The sequence below is a fragment of the Capsicum annuum genome, chromosome 10, assembly GCF_002878395.1.
Source record: "Capsicum annuum cultivar UCD-10X-F1 chromosome 10, UCD10Xv1.1, whole genome shotgun sequence".
NCBI lineage: Eukaryota > Viridiplantae > Streptophyta > Magnoliopsida > Solanales > Solanaceae > Capsicum > Capsicum annuum.
In genome coordinates, this window is record NC_061120.1 from 83,820,746 (window position 1) to 83,844,725 (window position 23,980).

Below are 23,980 nucleotides of genomic sequence, written 5' to 3' on the forward strand. Positions count from 1 at the left end.
AAAATAGTTTTTTTGGAGGATTGTACTTTAATTCTTAAGGCGTTATGTCGAAAGGGTTCGAAACTCTTCAAAGTAAGGGTGTTTCATGACGTATACACCTTCCCTTGAAAAATAAAATATTCACCCAAGTTTAAGCTATGATTTCGTTACTTAGCGTTTTTACAATTTCGAAATAGTCAATCATAAGAGAATACGCATACCAACTGACATAACTGACGTTATCAAATCTGTTTTTGTTGTCGACATAATTGAAGATATCATATTACATGTTTGTCACATATTTGTTGTACAACATATTTGTATTTAAATTGTATATATACATAATTACAGTAATTATGTAATGATGCTATTAATGTATAATGTTTCAGTCTCAATATTTATGTATCTGATACTTATTTCTAGTTGTAATGATGAATCTTCTTTGAGCAAAATTTTAGTTGTATGCGTTCAGGGTAAAAATATTCGTTAAACATTATTTTTGTATGTAAATGTAGAGATACATAACCTCGTAAATATTTAAGATACATTACTAATATTTAATTTCATTTGTTATATTTGTTATTTATGTATCTTAGTGTAAATACATTACATTATACTTTTTTCAATAAAAATATAAATATAAGAGATATAAAATATGCATTTGTACCAGACATAGAGAACTATGATATATATGTATCTTTAATACATAATTATGTATCTCAGTGTAAATACATTATATTATACTTTTTTCAATAAAATACATAAATATAAGAGATACAACATATGCATTTGTATCAGACACAGAGAATTAAGATATGTTATGCTGCCGTACATAATTATGTATCTCAGTGCAAATACATTACATTATACTTTTTTCTATAAAAAAATATAAATATAAAAGATACAAAATATGTATTTGTATCAGACAAATATTTCACTTCATTTATTATATTTATGTATCTAGCAAATAATATAGTCTAAAATAAGCTATAATAATGTATCAGATACATGAGGTAGGACCAATTCTTGGTCTTCGAAAATATAATCAGTGACAAAGGATTCTGTGATGTATCTTTACCTTTATCGCATTTTTTACCGACAAGATCAATTCAAATAAGGACGTAAATTTGCATTCGACGTAAGTTAATAGTCTCCTCGTCCAATTGTAAAAATGAAACCCACTTAAGTTTTGTTTTCCTCCTTGACAAGTGTTCAAAAAGTAAAATTAAATTGATCGAGTAAGAAAAGGAAAAAGAAAAAATATTTTCCCTCAAACTAACGAAAAAATCATTGACTTGACTTACACTGTGTTTGGATGGTGGTTTGTCATGGTTTCATAATGTACGGTACTGTATGGTATGGTACTGTACAATATAGAACAATATAACGTTTGGATAGACTGTATCGTTCACTGTTGTTTAATAACAGTTTTATTATTTAATTTGATGATAGGGTACTGTATCGTAACTGATAAGTTTACTAAAATGCCCTTAAATAAACTTATCAGTTCGAGGAGAATACAAGTGCATGTGAATGTGATATCTTCATAGAATGAGCAAAAACCGTTAAGGTTGGAACCCCTTTGAAGTTGAACCTATCATCTACTCGTCAGAAGTGTTGCGGAAATTTTTGATGAAATTTGTCAAAATTTTGCTCGTCAGTAATATTTATGATGAGTGAAAGTTCAACGTTCCAAAAAAAAATTCATAGTAGTGACATATACTATAAGATTACATTGCGACCAACCATACTCTCAAAAATATCTAAAGTTGCCTCATTAGTGGTCAGCATCTTACCTAGAAGATGGAGATGATTATCTAGCAAGTCTTCTAAAGCTTTATCTTCAACTCACAAAGTAGATAAAAGGATAACAATTTCTCGGCTTAGATAGCAAGACATGGCATGTAATATTAAGCATCCCGTTCTTTGGTTCAAATTTGAGCGTACTGCCATGAAGAGATAGCTTTTGATAGGAATTGCAGTCAACAACTATCACACCTTTATAGCCATCACCATATCGTATTTGTGGAGTTAAACAATACAGGGAAGGGTAAAATAGGATTATAAAAGATTTAGTAAGGGCATAGTTGGAAAAATAAATTAGGTAACCATGGGATACCACCGGCCAAATCGGCGGTCAAAAAATTGAGGGTTTTCATGGTACCCTAACCATGGAATTAAAGCATACCATAATATATATTTTGAGAAACAATCAAAACAAACATTGTACTGTTACTAATCATATTATACCATACCATGAGAAACCACCATCCAAACAGTTTGTTAAATGAAGGAATGAAAAAAAATCATTAAAAGAGATAACAATTGATCAGATAATTTTGGAGAAACCAAAAAAGGGGTGAATTTGATACTATACTCTAAAAATGAATGCTTGTTATGAAAAATAAATGTATTCCATTTAGCTTTTTTTTTCTTTAATTGGAGTAGTAAAGTTTTTTGGAAAATACTTTGAAGGAGGAGTAGGTTAGATATTAATGGTATTAAATTGGTAAAGAGAAGATATTTAGACAAATTTTTAGAGAAACAATTAATATATTCTATTTTTTAGGATAAAAATTATGTATCGCAAAATTTTAAGAGAGAGAATCTAAATTAGGCTTATCTGTCATGTTTACAAATTGAAGGGATTTTATTATTTTAAATAACTTAAATTGTGATTTTGTGAAATTTGCCAAAAAGTATGGAAAGTTAATGGAGAAATTAACCATTGGTAATGATTATAAGAAAAAAATACTTCATATAGTACCTAACAATCTTTCTCAAATGCTAGCTCTTTTACAGAAACGGAAAATCCACTAATGATAACAATTTATGGCCGTTAGAAATGGCTAATGTTCAATTAAGGTAATAATATATTTGCACATGAATTATCTACTTTATAACCTAAATTATTTATGAATGCAAATCAATGATGCACAAGATGAAAATTCAATCGTCAAATACACGTATTCATAGCAGAATAGGATGGCAGTTTGCTAGCTAAGCGGAGGCTAGGATGAAACTTTCTGAAAAAAACTAAAATTTTATAAGTTTTTCTAAAATTTTATAAGTTTTTCTAAAATTTGCATCCGATGTTATTTGGGTAGACATTCGAAGAATATTTCGGGTCACGAGGGGTTGTTTGGTATGTGGATCAAATTATATTGAAATTATAGTTTTAGATGGAATAAGATTTATATCACGTCTTTGATAGACAGTAATATGAATTTGACCTGAAATATCTCATCTTATTCCACGTGCCAAACAACCTTGATAACTTAGTAGACAGTTCCAAATTACATGGGATTAATGCCCACAAACAATGTTTTTATCAACAAAATAAATTATACTCCTTCCGTCTCAAATTACTCATCCCAAATTTTATAATTTGATTTCTCATTTTACTTGTTTTTTTTTTAATTAATCAAAAAGAGATAAAAAAAGAAATTCCATGTTTTACCCTTTAAATTAATTACTTTTTTTTCAAATGAAAATGTAAACATTATTTAATAGGGGTACTATGGTAAACTAGTTATATTATTAATTATTTTTCTTAATTAATGTGTCATCTCAATTTGGGACGGAGGGAGTACGTCGAACAAAATTAGTAAATTAATTAATGTGCGTATATATTATATACCCCTATCATTCTATACCGGTAAATTTCATCAATGGTCACTTAACTTTGTATTCATTACGCAAAAGTCACTTTTCTTTCATTCATTTCATCCATGGTCATTTAACTTTACTCCGACCATCACAAAAATCACTATGACCAGATTTTACAATAATTCCATTAGAAAAATGATGTAACAACCTTAATTAGTTCTTAATTTTAATTTAAGTGAATATATAATATACTACTAAAATCTTGACCCTTTTTCTATGTGCGCAACCCAATTTTCCTTATGGATTATTTAATGAAAGAATATCAATTTTCTTACCAAAGAAAAAATAAAAAAAATATCAATTTCTTAATAGATTAGATTACCTAATGAAGACTAATTTCATAAAAAAAAAAATTGGTTGATATTTTTATAAAATAAAATTATACTTATACATTCTAAAATCCTCTAAAGTTGAGACATGTGTTGGTAAATTATTTTTTCCTCTAATATTATGACATGCAGTTGATAAAATTATTTTTCTCTCTCTAAAATTGTGACATGTAGTTGATAAAATTATTTTTCATGCATTTTTTTTCTTGCCTCTTGAGTGTTTGCATTCGGTATATCATAATAATATGATAAACTACTCTATTTATTGAGTTTGTCTTTGTATTTTTAATTGTTTGACTAATCGATTATTTCTCTTAAATTTTTTTATTATAATATTCAATTTCTAATAAATTACATATTTTTTAATTAATTTAATTGATAAATATAAAAATTAGATATTCAATAATTTCTTTATCTATTAAAGTACTTATATTTTATAACTTTTATTAACAAAACTGTACGTTAATATAACATTATTTGTACAAATTTTGACAATACTTATTCAATGACACAATTAAAAAAATTATTTTAAAACTATCTTTAGTATATTGATTTATCTTCAAAGAATTAAAATAATTTGTTTAAAAAATAACATCATACATGTATTTCTATTTTATGTGTTTTGAGGAATTTATGGTAGATGAATGCATTATTATGAAATGTTTCATAAAAATATCAACCAAATTTTTGTATGAAAATAGTCTACATTAGCTAATCTAATCTATTAAGAAATTGATATTTTTTCATTAAATAATCTATAAGGAAAATTGGGTTGTGCATTTATAAAAAAGGTCAAGATATGAATAATATATTATATATTTAATTAAGTCAAAATTAAGAACTAATTAAGGTTGCCACATCATTTTTCGATGAAATTATTGTAAAATTCAATTATAGTGACCTTTGTGATGGTCGGAATAACGTTAAATGACCATGAATGAAATAAATGAAAGAAAAATGACTTTTGCGTAATAGATATAAAGTTAAGTGACTATAAATGAAATGAATAAAAAAAATAATTTTGCGTAATAGATATCAAGTTAAGTCAGCGTGAATAGAATTTAACCCATTCTATACAATAGTTTCTTTTTTTGAAAGGAACATTGAATCAAACACTTCCTTTCCTATCTCTACATGCCTATCTCTCTCTATGATGATGGGGGGTTAGAATTATACGTTACACGTACAAAATTAAGACTCTCTCCTCTTTTCTATCTCTAACGGACAAATAAAAAAGATAATACAAACTAAAAAGAAAGTCATTGATAAGAAAAGCAGCATTTCTTCTTTTTGTTTTTTTCCGTCAAGTCAACCACCGCCGGCCGCCGTGGTAGCGGCATTATTCACCAACCAAGGGAACTGCAAAGTCCCCGAAAATTTCTCCGGCAAGCTATCTCCGGTAGCCTGGATTACAAGCTCATCCAAACCATCGAAGAAATCATCGTCCGGTTCAGTTTTACCAAATTCATCGTCGTCATCTTCAAAAATATCCTCTTTGTCATCCCTGCTGCTTTCTTGATTTTCCGGTGCCGGAGAGTTGGTCGCCGGCGATAAGCTGGTGGGTTTGTTGGGATTCGCCGTTTTGTGGCGGCTGATTCCGGCTAAGGAATTTCTGTGCGTAGGCATAGGATGATTGTGCTCAGCTGTATAAGTGACAATGAACATATTCGGGTCGGATCTATTTCGCTCCACTTGTTTGCGGGCCAAACAAGCCTTTGAAGTGCTACATTTGTAATAACCCCTGTTTAATCCAAACAAATGTTAATTCAAAACCGACAAATCAATAGAAATGCAAGATAGTACAATACATCTCTATGATATTTTTTTTCCACACTGGGGGAACTTAGTGCATATAATTATTTTTTTGTGTGTTTTTGTTTAAGAATTAAGAAAATGAATTCATTTTTTGTTGTAAAAAGAAAAAGAAAAATTCCTTTAGATTGAATTGAGTTTGTTCTGTTTTTCCTATGGTTTTATTTTTCAAAAACACCAAATGAAGAATTTTATGTTATGAATCTTTTTAATATTTCGCTTATAATGGGAGCTTTGTGAAATTACTTTTTTGTGTGTTCTCTCGTAGAAAAAGAAAAACCTCCACAGATTGAGATAAGTTTGTTCTGTTTTTTCGTTGCTTTTAGTGTCCAAAAACATGAAACTATTGGAAGCAACCTAAAATGTTGTAAAAGAAACCAATAATACCTTGGGTATGGGGAACCTTTAATGGGTTTTTGCCCATATTTTCTCCAAGACCACATATCAGAAGATAAAGCATCAGCAGCTACTTGGCATACCTTCTTCAATTGGTTCTTCCTGGAAAATTAGAAAGAAAATTCACAAAACATATGAAAAATAGTTGATATAATACTATGGAGGTGTAAAAACAGGGCTAATGTCTAATATTTACACACACAAAAAAAAAATCAATCTTTATCCTCGATCAGCAAAGCAAGTTAAAATCAACTATATCAAATCATACTATCATAGCTCCAAGAAACTTCAATCATCCAATAAGAATAGTAAAACAGCTAAGGCTTAATTTCAAATAAGTTGGATCTGACTATACAAATTTCACCATGTACTCCAAAAAACTCCATTCTTTCAATTATAAAAAGATGAAAAAGAATAAATTTCTCGGTCCCAAATGATGTGTGACACAATTCAAATTTCAAAGTTTTTTATAGTGGATTTAAATATGAAATCTTAAATCTCTAAGTTTTTGGAAATAAAATGAACATATTAAAAAATTAAATGAAAAGTATAATAAGTCACAATAAGTGATAATTTTAAATTATTCATAAAAATCATGATGAAAAAAATAATCTACTATCAAAATTAAAAAAAATGGCACATAAAATCGGAACGAGAGAATACAATATATACCTTCTTTTAGTTCTTGAACTTTGAGCATGTAAAGTACAATTAGTTATTGAACCATTTAGAGACGACAGAGGTCTCTTAGGCTGAATTGGTTTTGTATTAGTAAGCTGATGAAGATGTTGTTGTTGCTGCTGCTGCGACGATGGTGGTAGATCTTGTAGTCGTCCAAGAACAGAGATAGGTGATATAGGTAATCCCCTCCGTGGTGATGAAATGGTTAAACTTTCTGATGCAGTAAAGAAGGGCTTGCACAATTCATGCGACTCTTCGAAATCAGTAGCACTATTTGTGGTCAATATTCTTTGCTCTAGCAGATCTTTAAAGCAAAATAAAGAGTTGTTGTTGTTATCATTTGGTCTTGGTTGGAAGCTGCATAAATAATGAATATTGTTTGTGGGATTGCAAGAAGTGGTGGTAGAGCCCCTCTGCAATGTCATTTGATCATTATCAAATTGACGATAATCTTTTTCTATTCGTAAAGATTTCATCAGAGCACCGTCTACTTTTAATATACCATGAACTAGATCACAATCATTCGTTGTGGTGCTGGCGGTGTTAGCGGGGGTGCAACTTCTGACCACGGCATGTAGATCCCAATCTTCTTCCATATTATGTTCTTGATATGCTTTATCCTTGACTATTCTTTTAGAGAGAAGAAATGGAGAAAGAGATGAAGACAAAAGAGGGCGCTGACTTTTTGATGTGTGAGAGAGGGAGGAGGGAGAACGGAGGGGTGTAAATGAGTGGGATTGGGATACAATTATTATTTTCTCCGTTTTATAATAAGTAAATTATTAAAGTATTTTTTATGTTTTAAAATAAATGAATGGTTTACAATTTAAGGTAGGTGTTAAAATTTTTTTTCAAATTTATCGTCCATTAAATATGCATTGGGAGTGATGTATCATGTGTCTTTACTTTTTGAGGAGATAAAAATGAAAAAATATGATAAATTTATGTTTTTGCTTTTTTCTTAATATGTGTGCTAAAATCCAACAATTAACTTATTGTGAAATGGAGGGAGTATTATTTATAGTAGCCGCCATGAAAATTAAAATTTTTCGGAGTTGAGTTGAAGTTAGAGTTGAAATTTGAGTTGGAGTTGTGTTTGACCATATCTTTTTTGATTTTTTTTTTACTTTTGAAAAAAAAATTTTAAATATGATTTTATGCCCAAATTTTTACAAACTATCAAAATCACCAAACTAAAATTTACCTACTAACGGAAAAAGAACACAATTAGCCACTTTTATAAAAATAATTATATATATATAGTCATATTTAATGAATTTCAATTATAACATATATAGTTTTTACATTAATAACCGTTTTCTCATATTTGAAAATTTTAAATATAGATGTTATATTAACAGATTACTGCTTCCTATTTTTTAGGTAACAAATATTATCTTTCAAACAAATTTATTTTTTTAGGAATTTATTTAATTTATTTTCTTTATTTTTCGTTCTTAAAAAATAGGAAATGATGAGTTGTTATTAAATTTTAGGGTGCTGCTAATTTATTTCTTTAATTTTCTTATACATGAAAGATTTTATTGTGTGTGAATAAATTATTTCTATGTAAACATACTTTGTATATTTATGGTATATTATATCATATACCATAAATATATAAATATGCTTAGTATGTTTCTTTATACTTTGTATATTTATATATGTGCGTATATGATATAAACTTCATATATAACATACTTTGTATATTTATGTTATAAATATAATACTTCATATATTTATGGATATAAATATAATATTTTGTGTATAAAGATACCAAGTATTATGGTATATAAAGATAGCAGTTGCAATTTAAGGTTTAAATTTGTTAAATTGGACATTTTTTTTTATGAAAAATATGTATAACCGATTTATATTTTTAGCATATATATGGTATAAACTATTTATATTTGAATAATATAATAAAGATGTACACAATATAATATATATATATAATCAAATTAAAAATGAGAATAATTTGTGGCAATAGTAAACTAATCTGCTACAACTTTATTAATTCCATAAATATAGAAAACGATTATCCATTATTAATTACACGACTATAATTCCTTAAAAGTCCGTATCACAATAGAAAAATTACGATTGTTATTATATTATAGTAGTTAGGATCATTTACTGTGTGTGAATAAATCATTTCTATGTAAAACATACTTTGCATATTTATGGTATTTTATAACATATACCATAAATATATAAATATGCTTAGTATGTTTCTTTATACTTCGTATATTTATATATGTGTGTATATGGTATAAACTTCATATATAACATACTTTATATATTTATGTTATAAATAGAGAAAATACCCAAATACCCAATTACCCCCCTGAACTATACCTAAAAAGGTTGTGACACACCTCAACTTAAAAGGGGTCCTATTACCCCCCTGAACTAATTAAAATTATAATTTTTACACCCTTAGTGCCTATGTGGCTCACACATGTGCCTACGTGGCACACACGTGTGCCTACGTAGACACTTCAGTGTATTGTGCCATGTAGGCACTAAGGGTGTCAAAATGTAATGCCTCGATTTTCTAAATCGAAACGCTACACAGTGCTTATGACCCCTAAGGACCATATACTAACCCATGACTGATATCTACACCTGTACACTGTAATATATAACGTAATACTGCAGAAAACATGAACAATAGGCCATAAGGTTCAACTGCATAGAATATCTGACAAATCATAACATCCATATGGGGTAACGAATAGCCAAAACAACTGAAATCTGAATCAAATCTGAACTAAATTTGAAAGCCCTTAAATCCTGTCTGAATAAGGAGTTGAAGGAATATGTCTCCAACTAACTCTGTCTAGTAAAACTGAACTGAAATAATAAATAAAATAAATAATATCGTCCTCGAATGGATGAGGACTCACTGCAACTCTGCGACTAGAATGATACTGCTACTGCTGATTTGGAGCTCGTATCTGTGGACCTATGGTGTAACGTGAAAGAAAGCACCATAGCGCAAATACATCAGTACAACTAGGAGTACTGAGTATACGAGTGGGGTAGGCTAAATGCAAAAGGGTTTACATGCATGGACGATGCTAACTGACTGACTGATATGAACTTAAGAGTGCAAACATGCTTACATAGTAACTGGAATTGTGAATACGTGATAATTAGATCTATACACTAATACATGGTTTACTGATATCTAACATGAATAACACTGGAATCATGATAACATGGGTGGCTGTGTCTGACAGTCCTGAATCTGGTGGAACTACCTGAGTTTCGTACTGTAACTGAATTGACTGTATGTGACAGTCCTGGAAGACTAAAATCTGAAGAACTATCTAAGTTATTTTGCTGAGACTGAGACTGAAACTGTGGGAGGTAGTTGTTTGACCGACATTCCCCAATAACGCATATAGCTAAGTTGGGGTCCAATCTCTTTCTCGACTAAAAGGGTGTCAATACCGCGCCACTGGTAAGGACAGCTGCGAGTAACCCTTAGCTGGCAGGTATTCAAAATGATAATGGTGGGAACCCTACATTGATAGATTAAGCCACCTCATCAACTCTAATCTGACAGGTTAAGATATCTTAACCTATGCTGACTACGTAGTTCTGAAACACAAGGATGATTACTAAGAATCACACCCTAAACTGGCAGGTGAGTTCCCATCCTTGGGTCCACTCGGTGCTAACTTCTACTCCCATCTGAAGAGACTGAATGTGATTTAACTGACAGTACATGGACTGAGTAACTAACTTCCATTGAATAGTACTACTATCTGAGAATTAACTGAGATCATCTAAGTCACATGACCAACTGATTTCTATAGATCATGGCTTGATTGAGATTATCGTGATAACGTGACATGGCTCTAGGCACACAACTATATTTTTCGGGTAAAAGTACCCCCAGGACTCGATGAAAGGAAACTAACACACATGACTGACTTGATCGTAAGAGTAGAGTCCACAATTTACAATATCATAAGTAGGGGATTTCATACTAAACATAGTTCTCAACATCTTATACATGGAAGGGAAATTCATACAACATGTATATACATGCATAGCTATAATATCATGGTCAATCCATATCACAACAACAACGTATATCACTCACATAGAATTCATGGGAAATCATAAAGCATAGAGCATGGACTTGTCATTTAAGCACTATTAAATCATGGGACATGAATTCTACCATCCTACGCATATTATCAAACACTTTGCATGCATTCTTTTAGCTTAAGTGTGTTCATGAATTTCACCATATTAAGTCACATAAGGATCATAGGTTTCAACTAACAAACACATATACTTCATGAAAACACCTTTAGATATCATCTTGAAACTTAAACAACAATCATCAACATGTACATGCTCATATCACAACAAGACAATCACAAAATAATATTTAAAACATGGTTCTTGATCTCTATGAATGAAATGGACCCATAGATGAACACTACGCATACCTGACTCAAGGTTCTTGAAGTTTTTGAACTTGAAGGATTTGAAATCCTTTGGTTTTTTTTGAAGAAGATTGGGTCTTGTTCTTTGAAGATTAAATTTAGAGAGAAACCCTAGTTTTTATTTGTGAAATAATAATGAGCAAAATGCCTGAATGTGGACTCATCTGGGTATATATAGGCGAGTGGTAAGTGACCAAAATACCCTTGTTAAAACAACATGAAAATAAACTGCACATGACGTATGACGACCTGACTAATGGTCCGTCAGAAACTTGACAGTCCATCATTTTACCATCATACATAGACCAAAAATGGGGTTCACTAGATAAGAGTTGACGACCTGGATGACGGTCCATCAAAAAATTTGACGGTTCGTTAACTCGTCTGTCAATCCTTATCTAGAACGTGGCCCTACTGCCTTGGCTGTGACGGTCAAAGTGGTGGTCCATCACTAGTTTGGAGGTCCGTCAACTTGGACGTCGTACCTGGGTATTTTGGTCAGTTCTGAGTAAAACATCCATAACTTCCTCATTTGGTGTTGGATTTGGACAAAATTGGTATCGTTAGAAAGCTAACTCAATTTTCCACGTGATAGAAAGTAGAAATCTAAAAAATACCACGGGTACAAAAATTAATTTGTATTTCAAAGCAAGTACCAGCATCCTTGAGATGATTTCTAGCTAGGAATAAGCACGGTTATTACAATATCTCCCCCTTGAGAACATTCATCCTCGAATGGAACTGACTAAGAGGGAAAATAATAAATGAACATGAACTGAACAAGAGTGACTGAGACATGACTTCATGACTGACATGCTATATATACTGAACTCATGCATATCTGATGCATGACTAACTGATACATAAATGCGTGACTGAGTGTTCTGATAAACTGAGTTTCTCAAGATGAGAATGCATAGTTGATGCATGATTTTATAACTGAACTGATACATGAATGCATGACAGAATATGAAATGGTAGTAGATACGACGTTTATAATAGGAACATGAATATGAAATTGAATAAGCTTAAGGCGAACTATTACCTTGAGCTTAATCTGAATTGGCGGAGAAGAGGTAAGGATACTTAGTATGCATATCTGCTTCTGCTTCCCAAGTAGCTCTCTCAACAGACTAATTTTGCCAAAGAACCTTAACTAGAGGGACCTCTTTGTTCCTCAATCGACGAGTCTGATAGTCTAAGATTTCAACTGGAATCTCTTCATAAGAGAGACTGTTCTGAACATCAATGCTTTGAATAGGGACTACAACTGCTGGGTTACCTATCTGAACATCAATGCTTTGAATAGGGACTACAACTGCTGGGTTACCTACGTACTTCTTGAGCAAGGATACATGGAAGACCGAATGAATTGAGGCTAAATCTGAAGGTAATTTGAGCTCATAAACTACCTTGCCTAAATGACTGAGAATCCTGAAGGGACCGACATAGCAGGGACTAAGTTTTCCTTTCTTACCGAACCTCTTCACTCCCTTCATGGGAGAGATCTTGAGATACACATAGTCATCGACCTCAAACTCGAGATCCTTTCTACGAACATTAGCATAAGACTTCTGTCAGCTTTAAGCAGCCCAGAGTCTCTCTCTGATTAATTGAACTTTCTCTAAGGCGTCGAAAACCAAGTCAGGACCTATGATTGAGGCCTCACTAACTTCAAACTAACCAATTGAAGATCTACACCTCCTTCCATAAAGAGCTTTGAATGGAGCCATTTTAATACTGAAATAATAGCTATTGTTGTATGCAAACTCAATCAAAGGCAAGTGGTCATCCCAACTTCCCTTGAAATCAATTGTACACACCCTTAGCATATCTTCAAGAGTTTGAATGGTCCTTTCTGCTTAACCATCTGTCTGAGGATGAAAGGCAGTATTGAGATGGACTTGGGTACCAAGACCCTTTTGGAATGCTTTCCAGAAGTGAGAGGTGAAATGGGTACCTCTGTCTGAAATAATAGATAATGGAACACCGTGTAATCTGACCAACTCCCTAATATGGAGTTTGGCGTAATCCTCGGATGAATAAGAGGTATGAACTGGAAGGAAATAAGCTGAATTGGTCATCCTATCTACGATAACCCAAACTGAATCGTGTTAATGACGAGTTCGAGGCAAACCCATCACGAAGTCCATGTTCACTTCTTTCGACTTCCAAGTAGGAATGGTGAACTCCTGCATGGGTCTACTAGGCTTTTGATGCTCTATCTTAACTTGCTGAAATGTAGAGCACTTAGCCACAAACTCTACAATATGTCTCTTCATCCCACTCCATCAATAGATTTCCCGTAGGTCGCGGTACATCTTAGTGGCCCCTGGATAAATAGAGTATCACGCACCATGCGTTTCTGCAAGAATTCGCTGCTTTAAGTCATCTACACCTGGAATACACAGACGACCCTGACAATGAAGAACCCTATCTCCCCCTTGGGAGAAAACCTCTACTCTCTGATTCTGAACTGACTCTTTTAGCTTGACAAGGCTAGGATCCCTGTCTTGCTTTTCTTTCACCTCAAAAACTAGAGATGACTCTGAACTACTCTAAACACATACACCACCCTCCAAAGAATCGACTAAGCAAACACCTAGTCTGGCGAGCTGATGGATTTCTTGAGCTATCTTTTTTTTGCTATCCTCAACGTGAGAAACACTAGAGAGCATCATCCACAACGTTGGCCTTGCCCGGATGGTAAAGGACACTCATGTCATAATCTTTCAAAAGCTCTAACTACCTTCTCTGATGAAGATTGATATCTTTCTGAGAAAATACATACTGGAGACTCTTATGATCTGTGAATACATCTACATGAAATCCGTATAGATAATGCCTCCAAATCTTCAAGGCAAATACTATGGTTGCTAACTCAAGATCATGAGTAGGATAATTCTTCTCATGGGACTTTAACTGTCTGGAGGCGTAGGCTATGACCTTACCATGCTGTATGAGGACACAACCTAGGCCCACTCTGGATGCATCACAATAGACTACGCAACCGTCTGAACCATCTGGAAGAGCTAGAACTGGGGATGAGGTGAGTCGAGTCTTCAACTCCTGAAAACTCTTCTCACAAGAATTTGACCACTAAAACTTGACCTTCTTCTGAGTCAATCTGGACATAGGGGATGCAATAGAAGAAAATCCCTCAACAAACCATCTGTAATAGCCATCCAATCCCAAGAAACTTCTAATATCTGATGGAGAGATAAGGCGAGGCCAGTTTCTTACCTCTTTGGTATTCTGAGGATCTACTCTAATGCCATCATCGGAAATAATATAGCTAAGGAATGCTACTGATCTTAGCCAAAACTCGCACTTACTAAATTTAATGAATAGCTGGTGATCTTTGAGAGTTTGAAGAACAATTCTGGGATGGTCTGAATGATCACGCTCAGTGCAGAAATAGACTAGAATATCATCTATGAAGACTATGACGAACATGTCCAAGTACTTCTTGAACACCCAGTTTATCAAGTCCATAAAAATGGCTGGGGCATTGGTAAAACCAAAGGACATAACTAAAAACTCAAAGTGACCGTACCGAATAAAAAAAGCTGTCTTCGAGATGTCACATTCTCTAACTCTGAGCTGATGGTAGCCTGATCTAAGGTCTATCTTAAAGAAATAAATGGCACCCTAAAGTTGGTCAAATAAGTCATCTATTCTAGGAAGAGGATACTTGTTCTTGATCGTAACTTTATTGAGCTGACGGTAATCAATACACATCCTGAGAGAACCATCTTTCTTGCGCACGAATAAGACTGGTGCACCCCATGGGGATACACTGGGCCTGATGAATCCCTGATATAAGAGATCCTTCAAATGATCTTTCAATTTCTTGAGTTCTGTTGGTGCCATTCTGTATGGCGGAATAGAAATAGGCTGAGTATCTAAAATAAGGTCAATGCCGAAGTCTATTTCCTTTTTGGGAGAAATGCCTGAAAGATCTTTGGGAAAAACATCTGAATATTCGTTAACTACTGGGACTAATTCAAAGCTAGGAGATTCGGAATTGGAATCTTTAACATGAACGAGATGATACACACACCCCTTAGAAATTATTTTCCTTACCCGAAGGTAGGAAATAAGCTGACCCCTGAAATATGAAGTACTAACCTTCCATTCTAGGACGGGCTTATTCGAGAACTGAAACTGAACTACCCTAGTTCTGTAGTCAACTTTGGTATAGCAGGAATAAAGCCAATCTATGTCAAAAATGATATCAAAATCAGTCATCTCTAACTCGACTAAATCTACTGACGTGGATTTTTGAAATATCATAATTGGGTAGTTCCTGTATACCTACCGATCTATGATGATTTTACCAACTGGGGTAGAGACTGAAAAGGGCTCTGCTAAAATTTTGAGACTGATTTCGAAATCGCCTGCTATATAAGGAGCAACAAAAGACAAGGATGCACCTGGATCTAGCAAAGCATAAACATGAACATGGAAAATCTGTCATGTACCAGTAAAAACATCAAGAGAATTTTCCTAATCCTGTTGAGTCTGAAGAGCATAGAGTCTGTTTGGGCGTTGCCTACTAATAGCACTGGAAGTGACACTCTACTGATTTGGGCGACCGGACTGGGCTGTAGAGAGATTCTGCTGACCCTGTAGACCTGACTGTGGACACTCTTTAATCCTGTGGCCTGTCTTGCCACAACCAAAACAAACATCACTACCAGCTCTATAGGTACCCTTGTGGTTCTTACCACAAGTCTGACATAGGGGATTAGTTAGGGCACTGCTGACACTGCCCTGAGAATTAAAGCCTGGTGCTCGATCTCTGAATTTTGGCACTGGGGCACTGGCGGAGGAAGGAGCTAGAATTGCTGTCTTAGGATAAAACTGCAAACGGTTTCCTCCTTCTAATTTTGGTTGATCAAAACTGAAACTGCCTGATCTTGCTTTCTCATTCTGCCTCTCCCTAGTCCTAATCTTCTGCTCTTCTATTTGTTGAGTATGAGTCATAAGCCTGGCTAAAGTCATATCACTGTTCAGTATCGCAGACCTACACTCATTTACCACGCTATCATTCACCCCTGACACGAACTTGCTTATCTTAACCCTGTTATCTGCAACTACATGAGGGGCATATCTGGCTAACTAAGTAAATCTGAGAGAATACTCCTTAACCATCATATTTTCTTGCCTAAGGTTGATGAACTCTATAACTTTTGCCTTCCTCATCTCTTAGGGAAAGAATCTGTCTAAGAAAGTCGTGACAAATTCCTCCCACTCTATAGGACCTACATCCTCTACCCTCTCGAACTTCTACTATTTGTACCAAGTGTGAGTAACAATATCCTATAACTGGTAGGTAGCTAACTCAATACTCTGACAAGAAGTAACTCCTATGATATCTATGACCTTCTGGACTTGGTCAATGAATTCCTGAGGGTCTTCATCAGACTTAGACCCAAAAAAAGATGGAAGGTTCATTCGGGTGATGTCTCGAATCCTAGCTGTGGCTGAGTTGGCCACTAGATTAGCTGGAATAATTGGTGGCTGTTCATTTTGGGCAGCCACAGACTGATTAAGAATGGTGAATGCGGCCTTAAACTCCACATGAGAAACATATTTATTCAAAGGATCTTCGGGCTGAGGAGCTGGCTGGTTTCTTCTCTTTGGAGGCATATTCTGAAATAAGAGAAGAACGGATTAGACTAAGAGTTTAACTTAAGATTATGCTCACTAGCACGATATGAATACCGAAAAAAGGGAAACTATTTCTAAAACATCTTACAGCCTCTTGCACATAAATGTGTTGCACAACACACACATACACAAGACTCTACTAGATACGGCTTTCAGACTTCATAGGACTCTATTGAACCATAGGCTCTAATACCAAGTTTATAATGCCCTAATTTTCTGAACCAGAATGCTACACGGTGCTTATGACCTCGAAGGACCACAAACTAACTCATAACCGATATATATACCTGTACACTGCAATATATGATGTAATAATGCGTAAAACATTAACAATAGGCCATAAGATTCAACTGCATAGAATATCTGACAAATCATAACATCCATATGGGGTAACGAATACCCAAAACAACTGAAATCCGAATCAAATCTAAACTAAATCTAAAAGCCCCTAAATACTGTCTGAATAAAGAGTTGAAGGAACATGTCTCCAACTAACTCCGTCTAGCAAAACTAAATTGAAATAATAAATGAAATAAATAATATCATCCTCGAATGGGTGAGGACTCACTGCAACTCTGTGACTGGAATGCTACTGCTACTGCTGATCTGGAGCTCGTATCTATGAACCTATGGTGTAACATGAAAGAAAGCACCATAGCACAAATGCGTCAGTACAACTGGGAGTACTGAGTATACGAGTGAGGTAGGCTAAATTTAAAAGGGTTTACATACATGAACGATGCTAACTGACTGGCTAATATAAACGTAAGAGTGCAAACAGTCAAACATAGTAACTGGAATCGTGAATACGTGATAATTAGATCTGTATGCTAATACATAGTTTACTGATATCTAATATGAATAACACTAGAATCATGATAACATGGGTGGCTATGTCTGATAGTCTTGAATCTGATGGAACCACCTGAGTTTCATACTATAATTGAATTGATTGTATCTGACAGTCCTGGAATACTAAAATCTTAAGAACTATTTGAGTTCTTTTACTGAGACTGATACTGAAACTGTAGAAGGTAGTTGTTTGACCGACATGCCCCAATAACGTATATAGCTAAGTTAGGGTCCAATCTCTACCCCAACTGGAAGGGTGTCAATACCGTGCCACTGGTAAGGACAGCTGTTAGTGACCCTTATCTGGCAGGTAGTCAAAATGAGAATGGTGGGAACCCTAAATTAACAGATTAAGCCACCTCATCAACCCTAATTTGACAGGTTAAAATGTCTCAACCTACGCTGGCTACGTAGTTCTAGAACACAAGGATGATTACTAAGAATCATACCCTAAACTGGCATGTAAGTTCCCATCCTTGGGTTCACTCGGTGCTAACTTCTACTCCCATCTGAAGAGACTAAACATGATTTAACTGACGGTACATGGACTGAGTAACTAACTTCTGTTGACTGACGGAATAGTACTACTATATGAGAATAAACTGAGATCATGAGATTTCTGAGGTTTCCTGAGTCACATGATCGACTGAGTTTTATAGATCATGGCTTGACTGAGATTATCGTGATAACATGACATGGCTCTAGGAACACAATTATATTTTTTAGGTACTAGTACCCCCAGGACTCGATGGAAGGAAACTGACACACATGACTGACTTAATCGTAAGAGTAGAGTCCACAATTTACAATATCATACGTAAGGGATTTCACACTAAGCATAGTTCTCAACATCTTATACATGGAAGGGGAATTCATACAACATGTATATACTTGCATATCTTTAATATCATGGTCAATCCATATCACAACAACAACGCATATCACTCACATGGAATTCATGGGAAGTCGTAAAACATAGAGCATGGACTTGTCATTTAAGCACTATTAAATCATGGTATATGAATTCTATCATCCTAGGCATATTATCAAACAGTTTGCATGCATTCTTTTAGCTTAAGTATGTTCATGAATTTCACCATATTAATCCACATAAGGATTATGGGTTTCAACTAACAAACACATATACTTCATGAAAACACCTTTAGATATCATCTTGAAACTTAAAAAACAATCATCAACATGTACATGCTCATATCACAACAAGACAATCACAAAATAATATTTAAAACATGGTTCTTGAGCTCTATGAATGAAATGGACCCATATATGAACACTACGCATACCTGACTCAAGGTTCTTGATGTTTTTGAACTTGAAGGATTTGAAATCCTTTGATTTTTTTTAAGAAGATTAGATCTTGTTCTTTGGAGATTAAAATTAGAGAGAAACCCTAGTTTTTATTTGTGAAATAATAATGAGCAAAATGACTGAATTCGGACTCATCTGGGTATATATAGGCAAGTGGTAAGTGACCAAAATACCCCTGTTAAAATGGCCTGAAAATAAACTGAACGTGGCGTGTGACGCGACTGACGGTCCGTCAGAAACTTGATGGTCCGTCATTTTGACTATCATACGTGGACCAGAAATGGGTTTCACTGGATAAGAGTTGACGTCTCTGATGATGGTCCGTCAAAAAATCTGACGGTCCATTAACTTGTTCGTTAAAAAATTTGACGGTCCGTCAACTCGTCCGTCAATCTTTATCCAGAACGTGGCCCTACTGCCTTGGCTATGACGGTCAAAGTGGTGGTCCATCACTTGTTTGGCGGTCCGTCAACTTGGATGTCACACCTGGGCGTTTTGGTCAGTTCTGAGTAAAACATCCATAACTTCCTCATCTGGTGTTAGATTTGGACAAAATTGGTATCGTTAGAAAGCTTACTCAATTTTCCAAGTGATAGAAAGTAGAAATCTCAAAAATATCATGGGTATAAAAATAGATTTGTATTTCAAAGCAACTACCAGCATCCTTGAGATGATTTCTAGCTAGGAATAAGCACGGGTATTACACAAAATTACACTTTTAATTAGTTCAGGGGGTAATAGGACCTCCTTTGAGTTGAGGTGTGTCACAACCTTTTTGGGTATAGTTCAGAGGGGTAATTGGGTATTATCTCTTATAAATATCATACTTTATATATTTATGGATATAAATATAATACTTTGTGTATAAAGATACTAAGTATATGGTATATAAATATAGCAGTTGCAGTTTAATGTATAAATTTATTAAATTGAACATATTTTTTTATGAAAAATATGTATCACCGATTTATATTTTTAGCATATATATGGTATAAACTATTTATATTTGAATAGTATAATAAAGATATACACAATATAATATATATATAATCAAATTAAAAATGAGAATAATTTGTGGCAGTGGTAAGCTAATCTGCTACAACTTTATTAATTTCATAAATATAAAAAATGATTATCCATTATTAGTTACACGACTATAATTCATTAAACGTCCGTATCACAACAAAAAAATTATTATTATTATTATATTATAGTAATTAGGATTATTACCAGTAAAATAATGTATTAAATAAGGGAAAAAAATAATGATGAGAGAGAAAAAGAGATATATATTAATTAGGATAGCATTCAGTTTTAAATTATAATTGTCTTATTCTTTAAAACTGCTATATACGTAATATTGAAAAAGTAATGTTATAAGGAGAGTTTTATTTAAAAATTTAAACGATTGAGGTTATATGTAATAATAATAAAAATTAAAATTGGAGTTGGAAAATTGGGAAAACACCAAAAACTTATTTTCCCTTTTCAAAAAAAAATTTGAAATTATTTTTCATTTTTTCATGGCCAAACACCACAATTTCCAACTCCGTAAAAATTTTCCAGAAAAAAAAAATTCATGGCCAAATGGGCTCCTAGAAAGTGAAAGAGCTCATACGGAGAAAAATGAATCCATAGACCCTCCAAAGTCTTTAATTAAAAAAAGGAAATAAATGAGTCCCATAATCTTATTAAGTTAAAAAAAATAAAGTCGCTTGAATAACTGAGACAATTGTTCGACAACGACATTAGTTGTCTTAACAATTTCGCACAGTTGTTGAACAACGTCGCAAAGTTGTCGACAACATCACATAGTTGATGAACAACTTTGCATAGTTATCGAACAACTTTGATAGTTGTTGTACAACTTCGCAAAGTTGTCGAACATCTATCAAAGTTGTTCGACAATTGCACAAAGTTGTTGGAACAAAAATATTTTTAAAAAAAAATTGAATTTTTTTTAACTTTCACCTAATTTTTAAAACTTGAAGGACCCTCACTTAATTGGGAAACTTGTTTGTCCCTTTTAATCCAAAGTCCCGCTTATGCGTGTCTCATCAAGCCAGTTTTTAAAGACCTACTCCCTCTCAAATTTAGAACCCAACTGGAATTGATGTTAGAATATTATTTATTTTATAAAAAATTTATATAATAATTTATTAGAAAGGTATTTTTTTAAAAAAAATTATGTTTGATAAATTTATTTAAAAAATATTTTTGATAAATAATTTTTGTATGACTAATTTTTTTAAAGAAGCGTTTTTGAGAGATAAATGATGAAAAGTGAATGTATCAATGAACTTTTACTACTAAAATTATTTTACAGATAAAATTTATTTCAAATATTTATTATAATATTTATTTATTTATTTAAAAAATTATTTAAAATATATATTATAATATTTTTCATAGATATGTTAAAATATTAAATAATAATATAATATTGCTATAATAATTTAAATGTTACATAAAAACATAAAAAAAATAAATTTAAAAAATTATTTCATAAATTAAATCACTAAATATGAAAATTCACAACAAAAATAAGTAGTCCTTCATACATCACAAAAATTCTCAATGATTTCATCCCTATTTTACCACGCAATGTTTTTATACTAGTAGAAGATTTATCTTGTATTTTTTAAGGCATACTAGAAGGCCTATCTCCTTCTTCGATCTTTGTGATAGTATCTTCATTAGCATTATAGCCAAAGTCTTTATCAGTGATAGAGCGTCGTCGTATGAAATTATGTAGAGGCATGCATCGATCGGTTCAGTTTGATTTTGTGTATTATCGATTTTTAGTTTGTCGACACGCTAAATCGATAACCAAACCATCAAGATATTTGTTGTAAATTTTTTATTTATAGATTTTGGAAATTAATGGTTCGATTGATCAATTTAACCAATAAGAAAATGCTCCTTTTTATTTTTTTCACCTTCTCTTCTTATTTTCATACATTCACATATATACACTACCTTCATGCATGAAAGTCTACACAAAGTATAAGTAGAAGCAAATTCAAATACATTATTACTAAAAGAAACTTGTTTTCTTTTTGGTTAAGTAACAAACTTGAATGTAATAGCAATCGATAGTGATCTCTCAAAAAAAAAATCAATGTACGTTTATAGTTTATATTAATGGATGAAGCTCAATAAGCCAACAATTTTATAACGAAAAGAACAACACTAATACAACAACAATAAAATGCAAAATAAGAAGAGAAAAGACATGATTTCTCCCCTGAACTTGATCTCCAAACTCACTTTAGTACTTAAACTAAACTTTCGTTTATTTACCCCCCCCCCCTTAACATCTTTAAACTGTATTTATTTCACCCCTAACGCTGACGTGACATTTAAAAAAAAAGAGCGCGTTTATTATTTAAAAAATATATTTTTCTTCTTTCTTTCCCACTTATTTTACACATACACATACACACACACACATATATATACAAAAAATCAAATTTTTTCTTCTTTAATGCCCCCCACCCTCCCTCACCTCTCATCCCTACCCCGCACCCCATACCCATACCCATACCCCATACTCTTTTCTTCTCCGGTACATCATCAAACAACAATACCCATTACATAGACCTCTACCTCTAAGAATCTCATAAAGATTGAATTTTGTTTTTGTAGTAACTGAGGTTGATGATGGTTTAAGTATTGATTTGGTATGAACACTACTAATGTTCATAGATTGACCAAGAAAAGTTGATTTTTTAAGAGGTGGGGTTTGAATTTGGAAGAAGAAGAAGAAGCTATATTTTTTTTAATATTTTTCAAGAATTTGAATTTGTTAAAGATATAAGAAATGAAAAGTGTTTCGTACAAATGGGAAAGTGTAATTTGTCCTTTTGAATTCTGACCACTAATCTGTTTATGTTGTGATTGAATCAAGCCATTGCCGGCGATGTTGCGGTGGTGATTGGATTGGAATCGAGCCGCCGATATTTTTTTTCTCAAGGGTTTATTAACTTCAGGAGATTTTAGGTGGGAGGGGGCGCAGGAAAGGGGGTGCAGGGAGGTGGGAGGCTACATTAATTGCAGGGTAGAGGGTGGGGATGATGGGTGGGGTGTGTGAAGAAGAAAGAAAATAGGGGTGGGGGGTGTCTTTTTTATTTAATATATATATATATATATATATGTATATATATATATATATATATATAAAATAGTATATATATTTTTTATTTTTAAAAAATATATATAAAAATAATATGTAGGGGACTAATTTTTTTTTAGAAAAATAGTAATTTCTTACGTGTCAATGACGTGGCTTCGACGTGGAATTGATGTGTCAATGATATGTAGGCAAGTGTAACACACTCTCCATTGTGAGAGTGGTATTCAGTTTTGAGGGATAAAATTAATGCACTTTAAAGATGTCAACGGGGGTAAATAAATGAAAGTTAAGTTTAAGTGCTAAAGTGAGTTTGGAGGACAAGTTCAGGAGGGAAAAGATGTCTTTTCTCAAATAAGAATAATAACAATAACATATGTATTTAAAATATAAAGCCACTAACAACTAAAAGTGGACATAACAAAACGTATCTTGAACTCGAGGTTCTATCGGTCTCGACCCACCGACAAAAGTCAAAAATGTTCTCTAGACACCTTTGATCGTCTAACCCTAAAACTGTCGTAACTCGTTGGAATCATGGTCATTGGCTAGCCTCCAGTGGTTGAGGATGGGCCAACCGCACCTTTCGGAGGTGAGGATTCACCTAAGATGTCCTATGTCAATACTATCAAACCACCACCAAAACCATAATACAA

The 23,980-nt window shown here is 33.1% G+C and overlaps 1 protein-coding gene across 1 annotated transcript; it reads right to left on the reverse strand.

The window, feature by feature from the left end:
- Positions 1-5,012: 5,012 nt before the first annotated feature.
- On the reverse strand, positions 5,013-7,599 carry LOC107845803 (WRKY transcription factor 22). Its single transcript, XM_016690287.2, has 3 exons — positions 6,858-7,599; positions 6,177-6,287; positions 5,013-5,718 (listed from the first exon to the last, which is right to left on the reverse strand). The coding sequence occupies exons 1-3, from the start codon at positions 7,460-7,462 to the stop codon at positions 5,286-5,288; spliced, it is 1,149 nt and encodes a 382-aa protein (XP_016545773.1). The 5' UTR covers positions 7,463-7,599; the 3' UTR covers positions 5,013-5,285.
- Positions 7,600-23,980: the final 16,381 nt, after the last annotated feature.

Coding starts and splice junctions, on each gene's coding strand:
- LOC107845803 (XM_016690287.2), bottom strand. CDS start 7,462: ATGGAAGAAGATTGGGATCTACATGCCGTGGTCAGAAGTTGCACCCCC. Junction 6,288..6,857: donor AGTTCAAGAACTAAAAGAAG/GTATATATTGTA, acceptor CTAATTTTCCAG/GAAGAACCAATTGAAGAAGG. Junction 5,719..6,176: donor AAAGGTTCCCCATACCCAAG/GTATTATTGGTT, acceptor TGGATTAAACAG/GGGTTATTACAAATGTAGCA.